General features: G+C 42.2%; 1 protein-coding gene across 1 annotated transcript in view; it reads left to right on the top strand.

Annotated features, from left to right (window-relative positions):
- LOC119170444 (very long chain fatty acid elongase 4) overlaps positions 1-6,709 on the top strand; it is a 37,150-nt gene extending 30,441 nt beyond the window's left edge. Inside the window, exons 6-8 of the mRNA XM_037421615.2 lie at positions 757-884; positions 2,550-2,699; positions 5,843-6,709. Coding sequence (XP_037277512.2) covers positions 757-884; positions 2,550-2,699; positions 5,843-5,995 — 431 coding nt within the window. The 3' untranslated portion in view covers positions 5,996-6,709. The remainder of the gene's footprint in view (positions 1-756; positions 885-2,549; positions 2,700-5,842) is intronic.
- The last annotated feature ends 8,651 nt before the right edge of the window (positions 6,710-15,360 follow it).

The raw sequence follows: 15,360 nt of genomic DNA, 5'->3' as shown, positions 1-15,360 counted from the left end.
CTTTGCTTGTGCTATGCTTCATGTTGTGGCTAAGGGGCCTGTAAACCTTTTACTCTTTTCCTTAGCTTGCTTGTTGAGAGCCGCACCATAGTACATAGTAGATGAATCACATGTATAGTAGGTGGTGCTATTACTAGCATGATTCAATGCCGGAGACACCTGGTCATTCTTGTTGAAATCGGCCAAAGGTGAAAACCGCGCCCTCCACCAAAACAAGAGCCTCTCACGGAGTTCATACTTGGGAAGATGAAAGTCGAAATCAGCCACTGACACATGTATAATTAATGCAGTTATGGGAATATCTTGTCGACATAAAGGTCCTCTCCCCCCTTACACCATTGCGAATGTTGGAAAACACTGGCTGGATCATCTAAACAGATGTGACGTACATTGCGACTGAGAACCTCATCTTCGAAGCACCCTGATGTTCTAACACACTTGCGTCTGCATTCTGTATGGCTGAAGCAACAAAAAGCTTGCTTCGGACACAAGTTGTGAACAGAAGAATAGTTTTTCTACCCCTTGACTCGCCTATTCAACCATTTCGAGCTTAATCGAGAATGGCATTGTTGCATTGCTCAGTATTTCAGCAGGCGAGCTCGCCGCGTGCTGAATGGCGGAACAGGTAAAGGTGCAGTGTTTTATAATATAAGTGGTACTAGGAAAATAACATGATAAAAAGCACACTTCACACAAACTTTTCAGCTCTTCTCTCGTGCGCAACACTGAGCCACACTTTCATGTTTGCCTCTGCAGCTGCCCCTGGTCCTAGCATCAACTGCCTCGTCCACGTACTCATGTACTCGTATTATGGCTTAGCTGCCTTGGGACCTTCTGTGCAGAAGTACCTCTGGTGGAAGAAGCATCTCACGCTAATACAGCTCGTAAGTATTGCACCTTTTCACTTGACACAAACACTAGCCTGAAAACAGTGTAGCCCAAGATAGAAAACTGACAAAAAATATTAGTAATCGTGAATTAGGATCTAGCTCTCCAGAAGTATATGGTACATTCTGTGGAAATAATGTTTGCGCTGTAAGCACTGCGGCTCTACTCACTGTGAACTAAAGTTCATCGCGCACAGAAATGTTATAGTTTTATTACGGGTGTCCTATCTGGAAACTACACATGTATTTGTGGTGAAGCGTTGCTTTTGTTAATCAAGCTTGCACCTAAAATGCTTTTGAGGCCGAAATCTCAAATGCTTTGCATAATTGTTCTAGTCAGCTTCACCGCAATACTCACTATTCTGCACACTAAACGTAAAAAGAGGCATGGCGAGCTTGAAGCGTACTGGCGGGCCTATAGAGCTATTTATGACGTGCGTGTAAGACGCAACGCGCAAGAGCCTATGCATGCGCTCATGTAAAACAAGTGTGGAACCGTGATTATGCTCGATTTCAACTCTTGGTATGTTTGACTATAAACACACATGTTAGCGCAAAAAAATTATGCTTTACCGCATAACTTTAATGTATTGCGGCGAAGCTGACAGAAACAAAAACAAAGGACACTATTGGGCAATGCATTCAAAAAAGCCCCTGCTATCATTGCTTACTTGGCAAGCTGGATCTCTCCTTGCACTGAGTGGATTTTGTACAGAGAAGAATACGGTATATTATCCACATATTCATTTCACACTAAGATGAACCCTTGGCATCGCACCACTTTTGCAGCTCTGATGTATCACAATCGACCCCACACATGCATTTCAATCATGCTCGAACTTATACATCAACGCTAAATCATGACACCCCATGCAAGCTGCAGTGAAACAGTTTTCTCTTGCAAATGAAACAGGAGAGCAGCGCAGATGGATTATTGGCACTTTCAAGCACACAAGATTAATGTGATACTGCAGTACCATCATCACCGCTATTATCTATTGACCTGACTGACACTAGCACACATGGCCACACGTGAGAGGGAGACGTAGATGAAAGCAGAGAGTTTACCAGAAAATGCAGGAGGTAAAAGGTAAAGGCTGCCAGTTTACCGGTGCTATGATGACAGTAAATACTTTCAGCATTAGGAATGTAGAGTTTTGTTTGCTTTGATGTCTCTGTGTAAACTTATGACTAATTGTTTATGAATTGGCTTGCATAGTTGCGCACAATTTCGACAATTATCCCTGCTCTACTGTAAACCTAGCAGTGCCACGAGCCCGCGTGAAGAGTCTTCTGACGCAAAGCTATACTCTGCATCTCTAAAATAAGTCTGCTTCGAGGCATCTTGACATCCCAGTGACATTCACAAGAACACTTTGTGCCCAATGGATATTAAACGAAAAGTCATTCTAGCATCAATTCATGCAATCCTGGAACATAAAGTACTAAGGTAGTGTGATTACTACAAAATTTGCTTTGGAAAATTGTGAAATCGATCCAAAATTTGGATGCAGAAAGCTATAAACCCCCTAGCAAACAATCTGTTGACAGCATACCCGATGTTGCCTTTTGTTACTGTTGCTCAAATTTGCTTGAGAGTACTACATGCCATGAATAAATCTGAACTTATGACCTTTCCTGTAACACTTTTCACACACACAGGTACAATTTTGCATCGGCCTGGGCTTTGGCATCAATGCCATCTTCAGTGGCTGCAAGTTCACAAGGTGGATGCAATATGCCTTCATCGTGTATGCCTTCTCTTTCCTCGTACTATTTGGCAACTTCTACGTTCACGCTTACAGGAGCAGGGTGAGTATGTTAGCATCATTGGGGCTGACCGCGAATATCCTTGCATCAGTGGCCACATATGTTGGTCCCGACAGGCCAAGCACCACTTGTCTAATGTGGTAAACAAACAATTGTTTCATTATTAGCACAAATGTAAATATCTTAGTGTGCAAATGCAACTCAAACCATTTTGTGCACTGGAAAAGTGTATACACTCATGAGGCCCCACGTCGTTCACTGTACTTTAATAGCTCTCACCTCCCACAAAATTTAAGCGTAGAAGTGCTAACAGTGACTAATACAACCACTCATAAAGTGTTGCTATTGAAAGTGGGCATCAAAAGTGCTGTTGCAGGGTAAGTGAGCCAAGTTAACACAATGAATTTTCATACTTATTAGAAGCTAAGGCATGTCTTGAGAAATTGAAAATACAAAGGCTTGCAGTGCAAGTAACTGAAGCATAACGCATGCTAACCGGCATTTTATTTACTAACAAAAATTAGGTAGGTTTATGGAATGATGTGAAGTCAAGGACAACATCAATGATAGCAGAAAGCAACTTTACAATATGACCTTCATGTGAAAGCAATCAACACAAACTGCATGAACATGTGTCGCTTCACTCCAACTCACAGCCTCTGCTAAAAAATGTTGGTGCGGTATGCTGTGGTTGGTGTGCAGCCTGACTTGTACGGCAATGTCTGAAATTAAGCTGCCAGTGTGCACGCATTCAGTCTTGCGGAAGCAGTATCATGTCTAACATAGCAAATGAGGAATAAAACAACATAAATAATACCGTATACGTTAAAAGGAGCATAACTACACAAACACATATTTTCCACAGCAGGGCGTAGAAACATTTGCGCTGCATTAAAGGGGCCCTGCAACACTTTTTGGGCATGGTCAAAAAACGCTGCCGATCAATAGTAAAGGCTCCCGACAACACGCAAGCCAAATATTATAGCGCAGCACGCCGCCTGGAATTCATAATAAATTATCAAAGTCAGCTAAAAATTGCTTTCTCTTCTCTCGACAAATCACGGAATAAGCCCAAAAACCACTCCTAGTAAGCCCATCTATTCCGGGCGTACGAGCCATTGGCTGATTCGAACATGGCGCGCTCGGTCGTTGCAGAGATCACCGCGGAAGGCCGCTACTTGTTCACGCGTGCGCGCGCAATCACACTGAAAAAACTCGCACATTCAAAGAAAAAAAGGGAAAAGTGCTTAAGGTCAGGAGGCGTACGTGACATTTTTTTGTTAGTTCCTCCCATCACTCCATGCTTATCTTCCGGCGCTTTCGTCAGGACGAGAGAAGAGAGAATGCGATTGTAGCATGTGACAAATCTTTGTAACTCTGCTCATACTGGACAGACTTCCAAATTTTTGTGGCATTGACTTTCTGAGGCAATACGCTTTTCAAGTGAATTAATTTCATGGTTACTCAAAGAAGTGTTTTACGGCCTCTTTAACACAATCAAGTTCTCTCGTAAACTTTTTAAAACTTGCCTTAGTCTCTTAAATCACCCCTTGCCTCCTTTCGGTATAATATTATATAATAAAGAGCATAATAGTAATGAACATACGTTAGTAATGTACATACTATAAAACTATACACAGGTACAGAGATCCTCAAAAGTTCCCAAGACACTATCCCATGTATTCCTATGGCAGGGTGGCCTGGGAATTTTTGACGGCCCCTGTACACTAGGTAGACCTGTAATGAAGGAAAAAAAAAAAAAGCTGTTATCAGACCTTACCTGAGCTGGAGGTATTGTTGGACTACTTATGTAGAGTGCTTGTATATTTATACCTGAACATTTAAAGGGCTCTTGAACCACTGAGATGTTGAAATTTAGTTGTGTTGCTGTAGTTGTGCACAAGCCTACAATGAACACGTTGCCACACAATTTTTTAAAACGGTGTTGTAATAGCGAAGTTACACAGAGTTCATGATGCAGAAGAGGCCCTCAGTCATTTCGCTCTCTTTTTCGCTAAGCTCTGTTTGTCGGCCCATCGCTCCTCCTCGTCGAGTGCTCCTCCTCACACAGTGAGGAGGAAGAGTGGAGAGTGTACGTACCTGCGAGCATATAAACAGCTTCATTATGTAGATGACATGAGCAGACGACAATATTGACGCCACGGCGAACGCCGAGGCAGCTGAACATTACCAGAAAGGCCCAGAGGAGAGAACAAATTGCTGCCTAGAATTTGGGGGGTACATGTGGCTCGTAGAACTGCTGGGTTCGGCCTAGTTCATCGTGGGGGCATTTGGAACTCCATGCATGCGTTCACTTGAAATGTTAAACAAAATTATTAGGGGTGGCTTATGGGCCTTTTAAACATATTCAACATCTCGCACTGTCTGCAGAGAAATAAAAAAATCTGAACTCTTTAAAATATATGTATAAATGAGAAAAAGCTTGTATATGTAAGAGAAGTCATGTATTATTAAACTGCTGTGCACAAGATAGCAATAAACCTAGCAGTAAGGTGTTACAGTTGAAGGTCTATTTCAATTCGTATGACAACTTTGCATAATGTGAGCAACAGCTAAATTCTATTGTGAACAAAATAAAATAAAAGTGTGTGATGAGGACACTTTTGTATTTGAGGAGATAAAATACCCAGCACCAATTTTATCATGTATTAGACATGTTAAAGTAAAGAAAACATTCCTCAAGCTCATGCTGCTTTTTCATGGCATAATTGAGTGAAACTGATCCAAAAAAAATTGAGAATGACTGCATGCAATGATAATAGCTGATGAAGTATGCTAATCAATCTGAATAGTAGTGTCTCATTGAAGAAAAACAGCATAGATGAACAGGACACCAGAAGGTACATATGTTGGCACAGCCAATAATTATTTGTTCTTTGAAACAGCATACATAGTAAACCACTTGCAAGGAAAGCACTGCAGCACCTTTTTTGACATGTTACCTGTAATAGTGTGTTGTCTTCCTTCAAGTCACAAACCAAGCAGTCTAAATACCCTTCTGTGGCATCTCAAAACCTAGTGCCTGCAAATTTATTGGGCTTTTCAAGAGGTCCACATGGGAAGTCTGTGGGCAACTTTTGTTTGTGATCAAATGTCTATAATATTGCCATCATCAAAACTGCCTTGCACACCATAATGACACTCTACGCCCATTTCCTCAACAGTATCAAGCCAAGGCAAGCAAAGCCAAGCAGCAGCTTGGGGAGCTGTCCCAAGAGGACAGCGATTCCATCGACAAGCAATACCTCTTGCCCTCTCTGAGCACAATGTGCTTCCCGGAGGGGGTCATAGACAGTGACTTCAAGAAGAGGGATTAGGATGTCGATACATTGCCTTTGAGAAGGACTTGGTTCCCGTCATTCTCTACGTCACTCGCAGAGAGCTACATCGGTTCAATGGCCCTACATACTGTTCTAGGATTTCATATTATGGTCTTACTCAGTGCTGTGTGCATGGAAAAGTTATGGCTGCATGCATGGCTTGCGTGATACACATATGCTACGGTCGTTCAGCCAATCAGTAGAACGCGAGGCAACATGTGATAGCAGCATCCCAGACTTGTTTCTATGAAACGTTCTCATAGGGACAAATTCTGTTTTGTGATAGAGGCTCAGAAGTGTTTTATCACAGGAACAGAATGAGAACATGCAAACATTATGTCATTTAAACACTTCTCACAGCACATGCATGATGCCTTGCTAGAATGTGCTGCAAGTTTCATTGCTGCAAGTGCTATCATCCAGCAATAGTGACTGTTCATTGCGTTGTGGCCTGTTGTATATTGTTTCCTCTTAGAGTTTCGGACAGCAAGTTCTAAAATCACGTTTAGGGGCCTTGAAGTGCGAGGCTCAACAGCTTTTACATGCATCACATATTTACTAAAAGGTTACACACACTTTCATGTGACTGACCACTACTTGAGACGTTAACAGCTACAAATACTACCAACAGGAGCTTGATCACCAAGACAATGACGATGAATTGTTTGCAAGTAGGAGAAATACCCGCTCCTGAATGCGAGAACTGTGCCACAATAATAGATGTGAAGACAACTCATTTTACAAGAACACCATGATGCTACAGTCGCCCATGCATTAACCCTGCAGTGCCCATGTGATGCATATGACAAAGTCGAATTCTCATTCAGGGGACGTTGTTTGAAAGTGTTTAAGAACTTTAAGCAGGGAGTCTTAATGCACATATACCTTCTTATTCACCTTCCATCACTGCTTGATCGTAGGTACGGTTCCAAGTTGAGAAGTCAGTACAGCATGTAAAATAAGCTGGGCATTACAGGGTTAAGATGTGCTAGCGCATCCATCGCAAGGGTGAAAAAAGAGAAGTGCAGTTCTCTCGTGCTAGGCAATAGACATCACAATAGTAATGCTGCCTTGATAATAGAATATGTTAGAAACTAATGTTATGATAAATAAAGCCATCAACTTGCATATCGCGTTTTACACCAAACTTGCTCCATATTTTAATGCATGACTGTGGGGTACACAAGAAGGGAAGCAAGGAAAACATTTTACACCTTGCCTGCATAGAACACTAGATGATGTTTTCAACTACTTCGTGACTGAAATAAAATCAAGTTAATACAACAAGCTTGCCTCATTGCTTTGAGAACATTTAGTGTTATTTTGATTTGCTTGAAGAGGGAGCAAGAATATTGATTATATGAATGCCCCTGCTTGAGTAAGTTTGGCTGGGCAAGATTTGGTGAGAGCCTTCTAGCCTTTTTGAAATAGAATGACAGACTTAGTAGACTTAGTATTTTCAACTGAGAGATAGTGTTATTATTCACACAGGCCACCAATAAGGCATTGATTGACTAAAAAAATTGTGCAAATCCTACACATTGTGAAAACCACTGTAATCCTAATTTTTCATGTCCTGAAACACTCAATGGAATGATGCTGCATCAAATGAGCACGTGTGCAATGCTCTCTCTACCCCACAGTAGCGTAACGACATCAATGCTTGGCATTAAAGGGAAACTAAAGTAAAAAACAACAATTTATGCCAGAGTGAAAGCTCAATGTATAACAACATCTAAAACGACAATATTATCAAAAGCAGTGCCCTACTTACTGAGAAATTAAAGTAAATGCACAAGAATGCATGCGCCACAGCAGGACATTTTCAAAATGATACCGGTGTCACCAGATGCACCGCCTACAATTAATCATTAGTAATCAATCTAGCTGCACTAAATAAAGAATTTTCCGGGCATCAAGAAATCCAATAAAATGCTGCTCCTTCGTTTCTGTTTGATTCATGGAAAAACAGACGTGATTGGTTCGAAAATTCAATTTTCGCGAGGTTAAACTGGACAGAGCGTACCATCTCGTGGAGTGCAGTTAAACCAAAACACGTCTGCCATCTCGGAGCCGATGACAGGATATTGATCAATGGCCGTTGTTGCTGCTGTCACTCCCGCTGCTTTCGTACTGTTTACTAGTGTCAGCAACCACACAGTAACGCCGGGCAACGTTGTGCACGGCAATAGTGACGTGAGTTGGTCCGCTTCTTGAGCCAGGTAATTTGAAGTGCGCTAACCAGATGCGGGCCCCTTAAACGTGATAACCCCTTCCTTGGTACAAAAGTAACACTATGAGCTTTCTGGACCGCTCTTTCAACATATAATGTCAACTTGACATGAGTGGTTATGCCAATCAGTCAAATGATGCACGGCTCTTTTGGCTCGTGGATACATTTTCTGCCGTGCAGTCACAGCAACTGACCTCTAAAACATCATGCATTACAAAGTCCTCATGCGACAGCACCCATGTCTAATACCGCTAGGTGGAATTCTGCAATGAAGGTGACCATTAGAATACAACGAGAACTTAGAAGGGTAGTGGCTTGGGCTAGTTGGTATGTCATGACAAATGTTATAAAATGAACTGAAGGACACAGAGACAAACAACGATGCTCGCACACGGATCATTGTCACGGTTGTACAAACGGCAGGTGAGCATGACTCATACATAAGCCGTCCGTAGCCTCACCTAAGAAGAAATTAAGTTTTCTTGGGAGCATCGGTGCGTGGAAGTAGCGACAGTTTTATTGCTTTGTTTTTTCATGCTTCGTTGCCTGTTTTCGTCTTTTTGGCTCACTTAACCATTCGCTTAACCTTTTCATAGCTCATCATTCTTCAGATGTTGTTGTTCTTTGTGGTTCAGCATATATGAATTTTCATTTGTGCTCAAACACAGCAGGAAGTTCGGGCTTGTCCTCGTTTGTCGCTCTGTGATGATGCCCTGTAGTGATGCTACAGGTGCTTTTCAAGCAAGAACACAAGTTTATAGGCCAGTGCTGAGTAACCGAAATACAAGCATATCAACTAGTACTTCAACAAAAAATTTAATAGTAAAGTGCTCTATGCTGGGGTCAACCAAGACTTCACTGACATATTTCCATTATGGATATGACGTTGGCAATATGTACGCTAAGAAATGACAAAGAGAAAGGCTTCACCGGTGTGAATCAGCTGGGAATCAAACCTAAGACCTCTCGGTCCACAACGAAAGGTGCTAGGTGACCTACCCATTACGTCACCAATGTAGATGCACGTGGCTCCAAAAAACACATTTTACATGTCTCACACATTGTCTCATAGTGTGCTTTTAGTTTGCGGGGTGGCATCCACTTCCATGAGCGGTCAAATGAAGCACAGCATTATAACACTAACGAGCACTGATAGAGAGCAATTCAATGGCGACGCAATTCAGGCCGCCTCAATGGCAGCAAAGAAGCGCTGGCCACACTGGCATCGAGGATGCGCCCAAGAGCTTAAGTTACATGCGTCGCTTTTCGCATCATGCTATTGCCTTATCGGGTGACAGCTTGTTATCAGAGCAGAGCAGCTGCCAAGTGCACCAACGAAGTCCCTCAGCAGCCTACTACTAAATAATAGCACTGACTAATAGAACTGCTATAATAAGCGTCACAGAAACGCAACAAAATTGACAGAATTTCGTAAAGCAAGACAGATGCCAGCACAAACACTGGCACAGTCAGAATGTGGCACACTGAACCCATGCCTCCTTCCACCCTTCCCCAAGATTTTTTAATTTTTTTTGCATTGGCATATAAAGCACAAAATGACACTCGACTGGCGCTCAACAACACTTCATATCAAGAAGGTGCCCCCCCAGCCCGAGAAAAATTTTTGAGAAAACTTGAGAAAAATGCCTTCACGCATTGAGCTATGAGCATCTAACTCCCGAGTTCCTGAAGTGCTGTGTGGTACATAGCGTGAGCACGGGCACAAATGCCGGTCACCCTATTTATAGAGATTGTGCAAAGAGTCCCTACTGTTCAATGTTTATTATGCGCATGCTGATGCCGTTTTCGCATGGGATTCACCATATTCTGTGTACAGGTATACTTCCAGGTCACGGAGGAAGAATTGACAGGAGGGGAAACTGGCCTCCTTTCCGTGCCGCAATTGTGTCACCCCCCGGAGCAGCGGCGAACTAGAGTTACTGTAGCATTAGAGTTACTGTATATGTTACCTTTAGGTAGCAGAGTTGCGCCACTGTTTTCCGGGCGCCGCTCGCTCCGCCTACAGGAGTTCAGCGCCCCTATTCACCAAGCACCATCACGTGGTAATAGGTGGTTCATTTGCACTGCAGAGAAGCCAATGCTACAAAAATTCCCGGCAGATCAGGCGTGGTCATCAACGGCTGTAGTAAGTCTCGCCGCGCTTCTTCGCTAGTGTAGCTATGCTGCCTGTTGGTCAAGAGAAATACAGCAGCAAATGCATTCTGCGTTGAATTGCACTACGTAAAGCCCATGTGATTAGACGCGGATGTTTCTATAGAAAGATAAGTGTTCAGTCGGAAGGAATAAACGCTTGGCCATGGTTGTCGGCAGGGTTTTCTCTTGGGGGTGCAAACAATTGTTGCATCGTGGCTTAGGGAGAATGAGAGCACTGGTCTAGCTTGGGTGAGGGCAAGTGCTGTTAAGGCTTCAGGGGGGCAAGTGCCCCTTTTCCACTTCTCTGCAGACGACCATGCGTTTCACTTTTTTTTAAATCTATCCACAGCACTGAAAAAGTTGCTCTATTTGTATTAACCGCAGATACAGTATTCAATACGTTATACATGACGAGTTGGTCAGCGTGTGCCAGCTGCATACGTCCAAATTGGTCTGGCAGCTAAGACGCTAAAAATAAAGGGAGAATTTTGACTAGAACTATTTGAATCGGTAAGGTGTTACTATTAGCGTGTGAATTGAGTGCGGCTTTGAAACCTTAAGCAAAAAGAATGTTGGACATGACAGGGCTGTTGAACAATGATTCACATAAATTGTCATGAGCCGCGATTGTAATACGAGCGTAATACGAGAGCCGCGCGTAACGCGTGCGTCGCACAGCCATTCTCGATTGCTATCCAGCTTGATTCAGTTGAAGACTACAAAGTTTCAACTGGAACTCACACAGTTAACAATAGACCCCAACACGATGAAAATATTCCATCCCTAACTGGCGCGATAACGATCAAGAGTGAAAAATATTTCTATATATGTAAATGAGAAAAACAGCACAAAAGAAGTCGAAGCTAATGTGTGGCTTACTATAAATATACATATGTATCACTGGTTCAACGAGCCGACGCATTTTTTCATCATTACATGCCATAAACGTAAACATAAAATAAAGGCTTCCAGGCATGACCAGAGCAACTAAGTTTTTCTCGTACCTTCATAAAAAATAGAAAAAAAATTAATAAATAAAGCAACGCTAGTACGCTGAAGCGAGAGCGCTCCTCTTATGCGGGTGGTGAGTGGCTTTTCCGCAAGACATTTGAACCCAAGATGGCGTACCTTGGCGCAACTCTCCTACCTAAAGGTAGCATATACAGCAACTCTACAGCGAACGGCGTGACAGCACCACCTACAGAACCGTGGCCGAACTGCTGCGCCAGAGCAGCACACGCGAGAAGCGTGGAGCCCGCTCTTGTCGTCTGCTTGCACACTTACTTTCGCTGCTCAGTGTATTAGTGCATAGCACAGATACTCGCTAAACGGGATGGCAAATCGTTACGATGCGTTTCCACTAAGCTAGCCAGAGCACCTTGGGAGAGAGACCATACTGCGATAGTTTCACGAAGTTGTTCACAAGGCCTAAACCGGTTCGCTTTCACTCTTTCACATTCGCATGCGAGGCTAGAAATTCTGTTTGTGGGAACATGGCATATAATATTCTCTAATAAAAAAATACATACAGGGGGAGTTTTTCTCAGTAAAGAAAAATAAAAAATTAAAAGCAGAAAAGCAGGAAATATATTTTTCTCATGTGTCTTCTCTCTCCCCCAAAGCTTGTTTTATGTTGGAACTTCTTGAGAACCAATCCTTCATGCCAAGCTACAACAACCAAACATGTAAAACGGAGAACCACGCTTTTTTTCGCTATATAGCTTACCTGGACGTTTGAAGGTTGGCAAAATATTCACCAAAGACTTATGAATTGTGACGAGTATCCGCTACCTTCACTCATTTGGCGCTACTTTTATCCGTAATTTCAGCGATATTCCGGTCAGTTCTTGGCTTCAATTCTGGACACGAGTAAGTAAAACCTCCACTTAAAGTGCCGCTTCAGCGAGTCACAAGATCTTTGGCTGGCCAAGGATGTCTGTAAATTTAAATTTTGCGTAGTGTCGTGCCTGCTAATCGTTCTGCAGCAAAAATAATTTTCGTAGACACAGTCGCTTCCCATCCATTGTGTATCTCCTCTTCATATAATCCTCGCCCATTCTTGCTACTGTTCTTGGTCAGACGGAGCACTAAAAAGCCAAATTTATTATATTTTTTCCGCAGAATTGATTCACATGTCCAGGAAGTCTCCGCTCTTCTGTTCAAATCAACTGTCGTCTGCTCAAATGTGCTTCATCAATGTTTGTTTTTATTTCACGCATAGTAATTCTGTATGGCGCTGTTATATAGAAGAGCGTACAAAATCTATCCTCAAGCTACACAATCAGTGATTTCAGGCACACGTTTATCAACAATTACAGATCGTCTGTTTTTTTTTTTGAGTTCTACAACTTCATTTCTTTAGTTGTCCGAGGATCATCTGATCCAACATATATAATTAAAAATGCTGCCACTAAGACACTCTACTTGCTTCATTTTGTTTTGGCGAACCGCGCCGGCGAAAAACTTTCATAGCTGCATCCAGTAGCATAGTGGAGTCAGTGAGAGGCAAATGTAGCAGACGACACTTGCATGCGTCGTAGACCAGACTGCGCTCTCCTCCCGCGGCAGAAAACGAATACTTCTGTGTGTCGCCGCAAAGATCGCTGTGCGCACGTTTGCCAACCTCCTTTTCCAGGGTGGCATTATCACAACGCGCACTTGCGTCAGCCCAGAGATTCCCCTCCCGTCTTTCTTGCTATGTGGTCCAGGTATATGTTTAACCACAAAGGTTAAATCATGAACATGTGTGTTCATCATCGGTATTGAGATGTACCCCTAGGATTCAACATGAGTGCATCCATATCAGACAGTGCTATACCTGCCAAACACCAACAAACATTGCACAAGCTCTTCTATATAAATGCACAAAAAAAATCAACTACTTTTGTGAAGATATGTTTCACTTTCGAGTCATTCATCAATCATGCTTTTTTTTTTTCCTTCAGACTAAAGTCACTTATCAGGTAGGTCCGCATAAAAATGTAGTTCTTTCTCTTTGACGATGCCTGTGAAAACAACTTCTGATAATGAAGGAAGATTTCTCGAGTACTTCCGAGTTTGCATAAACAGTAGTTTGCTGTATGCAAGTCTACAGTGCAGCATAGGCCAACCATAAAGGCAATACTAACAGTGAGCTGCACGCCTTCATTTATGTAAAAAAAAAGCTTCCCACTGGTTCACCCTTGCATATCTTAGGATATACTATGCAAGAATGGCCAAGCAATGTGTGGAACAGAAAACCGGTGGTCAGCTATAGCAAAAAAAAATGACTACTAAGTGATGGGAAACACAAATGAGGACAGAAGTGAGTTACATGGAGGAAGAAAACTAACAAATTCACGGGGGTTAAACAGAATCAGTTTGCACAAGATGGCGTAAATTGTCAATAACTGGGAGAAGCCTTCATTCTGCAGTGGACATTAATTCTTGGTCGACAACAAGATGACGACACAAAAATTTACGAATGCCTCTGCTTAGATAAGAAGCTGCGCCACACCAGTATTGTTCTTTGAAGTTTGCACATTTATTCCACATAATGACAGCAAAGAAAGAACATTGATACTGCAACACGACAACATCAGTAAGGGGTAACCACAGTCTTTTCCATAGATCTAAGAAATACAGCAAGGAGTGACTACCCTAAACTGAGTGGCTGCTTAAGTATACAATAGCAGAAGGGCACCGTTTATAAATGGACAGATGCTTAAACTTCCAAGAAATGTGAGAAGCATACAAAACCTTCTATAAAGCTTCTCTCTTTGGGAACGAGCACATATCTTGCACCTAAGTGTGTACCTAACATCATGTACACATCCTGACATCCAAGTACACTAGAATGACATTCCGGAGGTCCGAAGAGAAAATTAAAGGCATACATTTTCCTTCCTATATATACACACACACACACATTTGGGCATTCTGACTTCTAAGACCACTGCACCGAATTTAAACACTACTCTGAATGATTCTTGCTTAAAAGGATGATACTTCTGGCATATCGACATTTAACAGCTATTACAAAATTTTTGCATGGATTGTTTGTTTCAATCTGACGTAGCATGACCTTAGTGATGATAAAGGTGCATTCACAACGCGCAGTATAGAACAAAGTGTAAAACCAGCAAAGGATGCCAGAATGTGTCTCGATAAGTAAAAAAGAGTCACAGATGCTGCCTCCAGGTTCTAGTCTGAATTGTAAATTGCATACACTTAGTCGTTATTGCCAGAAAAAATTCGGTGCAGTAGCTGGCAGCATGTAAAACTTGAGAACGCATTGCCCTTGCGGAGACAGCAGACAAGCAGTGGCAGCTATGACAGAGCAACAAGGAAGGCTTCAATGGCTGAATTAGCTAAACATGACTGTATCCTTAGGGCTAACGGTAATGTCAAGATATCACATATCCTTTGTCATACTTCAAATGTTAGGTACAGAAAGATGCTTCTTTGTATAATCTGGGCGAAAGAGTTACTTAAATAAAATGTGGTGAAGCACTTCGAATGGCAGGATTAGATCTAACAGAGAAAGAGAGCATGACTATGAATGCAAGAGGAAGGAAAAAAATGGCAGGAGAAACTAACACATTGCAACTGAGCCACTCAACGTGTGTAGCATGTCACGTGACAACAGTGCAGCGCTCTCGTTTCATCCTTTTCAAAAGTTCTTGTGGTAGAACCCTGGGACCATTGTTCCGTCCTTGTAAGGCACTTTACTCTCCCCAAAAAGCTAAGGTGCTTCAGCTCGAATCCTATTAGAAGGATGAAAGTTTCAAAACGATTTTCACCAACTTTGAAATAAGATAAGTGGGACGGGTTGAAGCCTCACAACGTTTAATTGAGAAGCAAAAAAAAAAAGGAAAGTGCGAAGGTATGGCTTTAACCTCAAAATAAAAAAAAGAAAGGAGAAGCATGACCAGTACAAAAAAAAAAAAGAAAGCTAAATGGAAACATAGTAACTATAGAATAACAAAACATAAGC

The sequence above is a fragment of the Rhipicephalus microplus genome, chromosome 2, assembly GCF_043290135.1.
Source record: "Rhipicephalus microplus isolate Deutch F79 chromosome 2, USDA_Rmic, whole genome shotgun sequence".
Taxonomy (NCBI): domain Eukaryota; kingdom Metazoa; phylum Arthropoda; class Arachnida; order Ixodida; family Ixodidae; genus Rhipicephalus; species Rhipicephalus microplus.
Note: the sequence above shows the minus strand (reverse complement) of the source record. Positions and strands in the feature narration are given on the sequence as shown.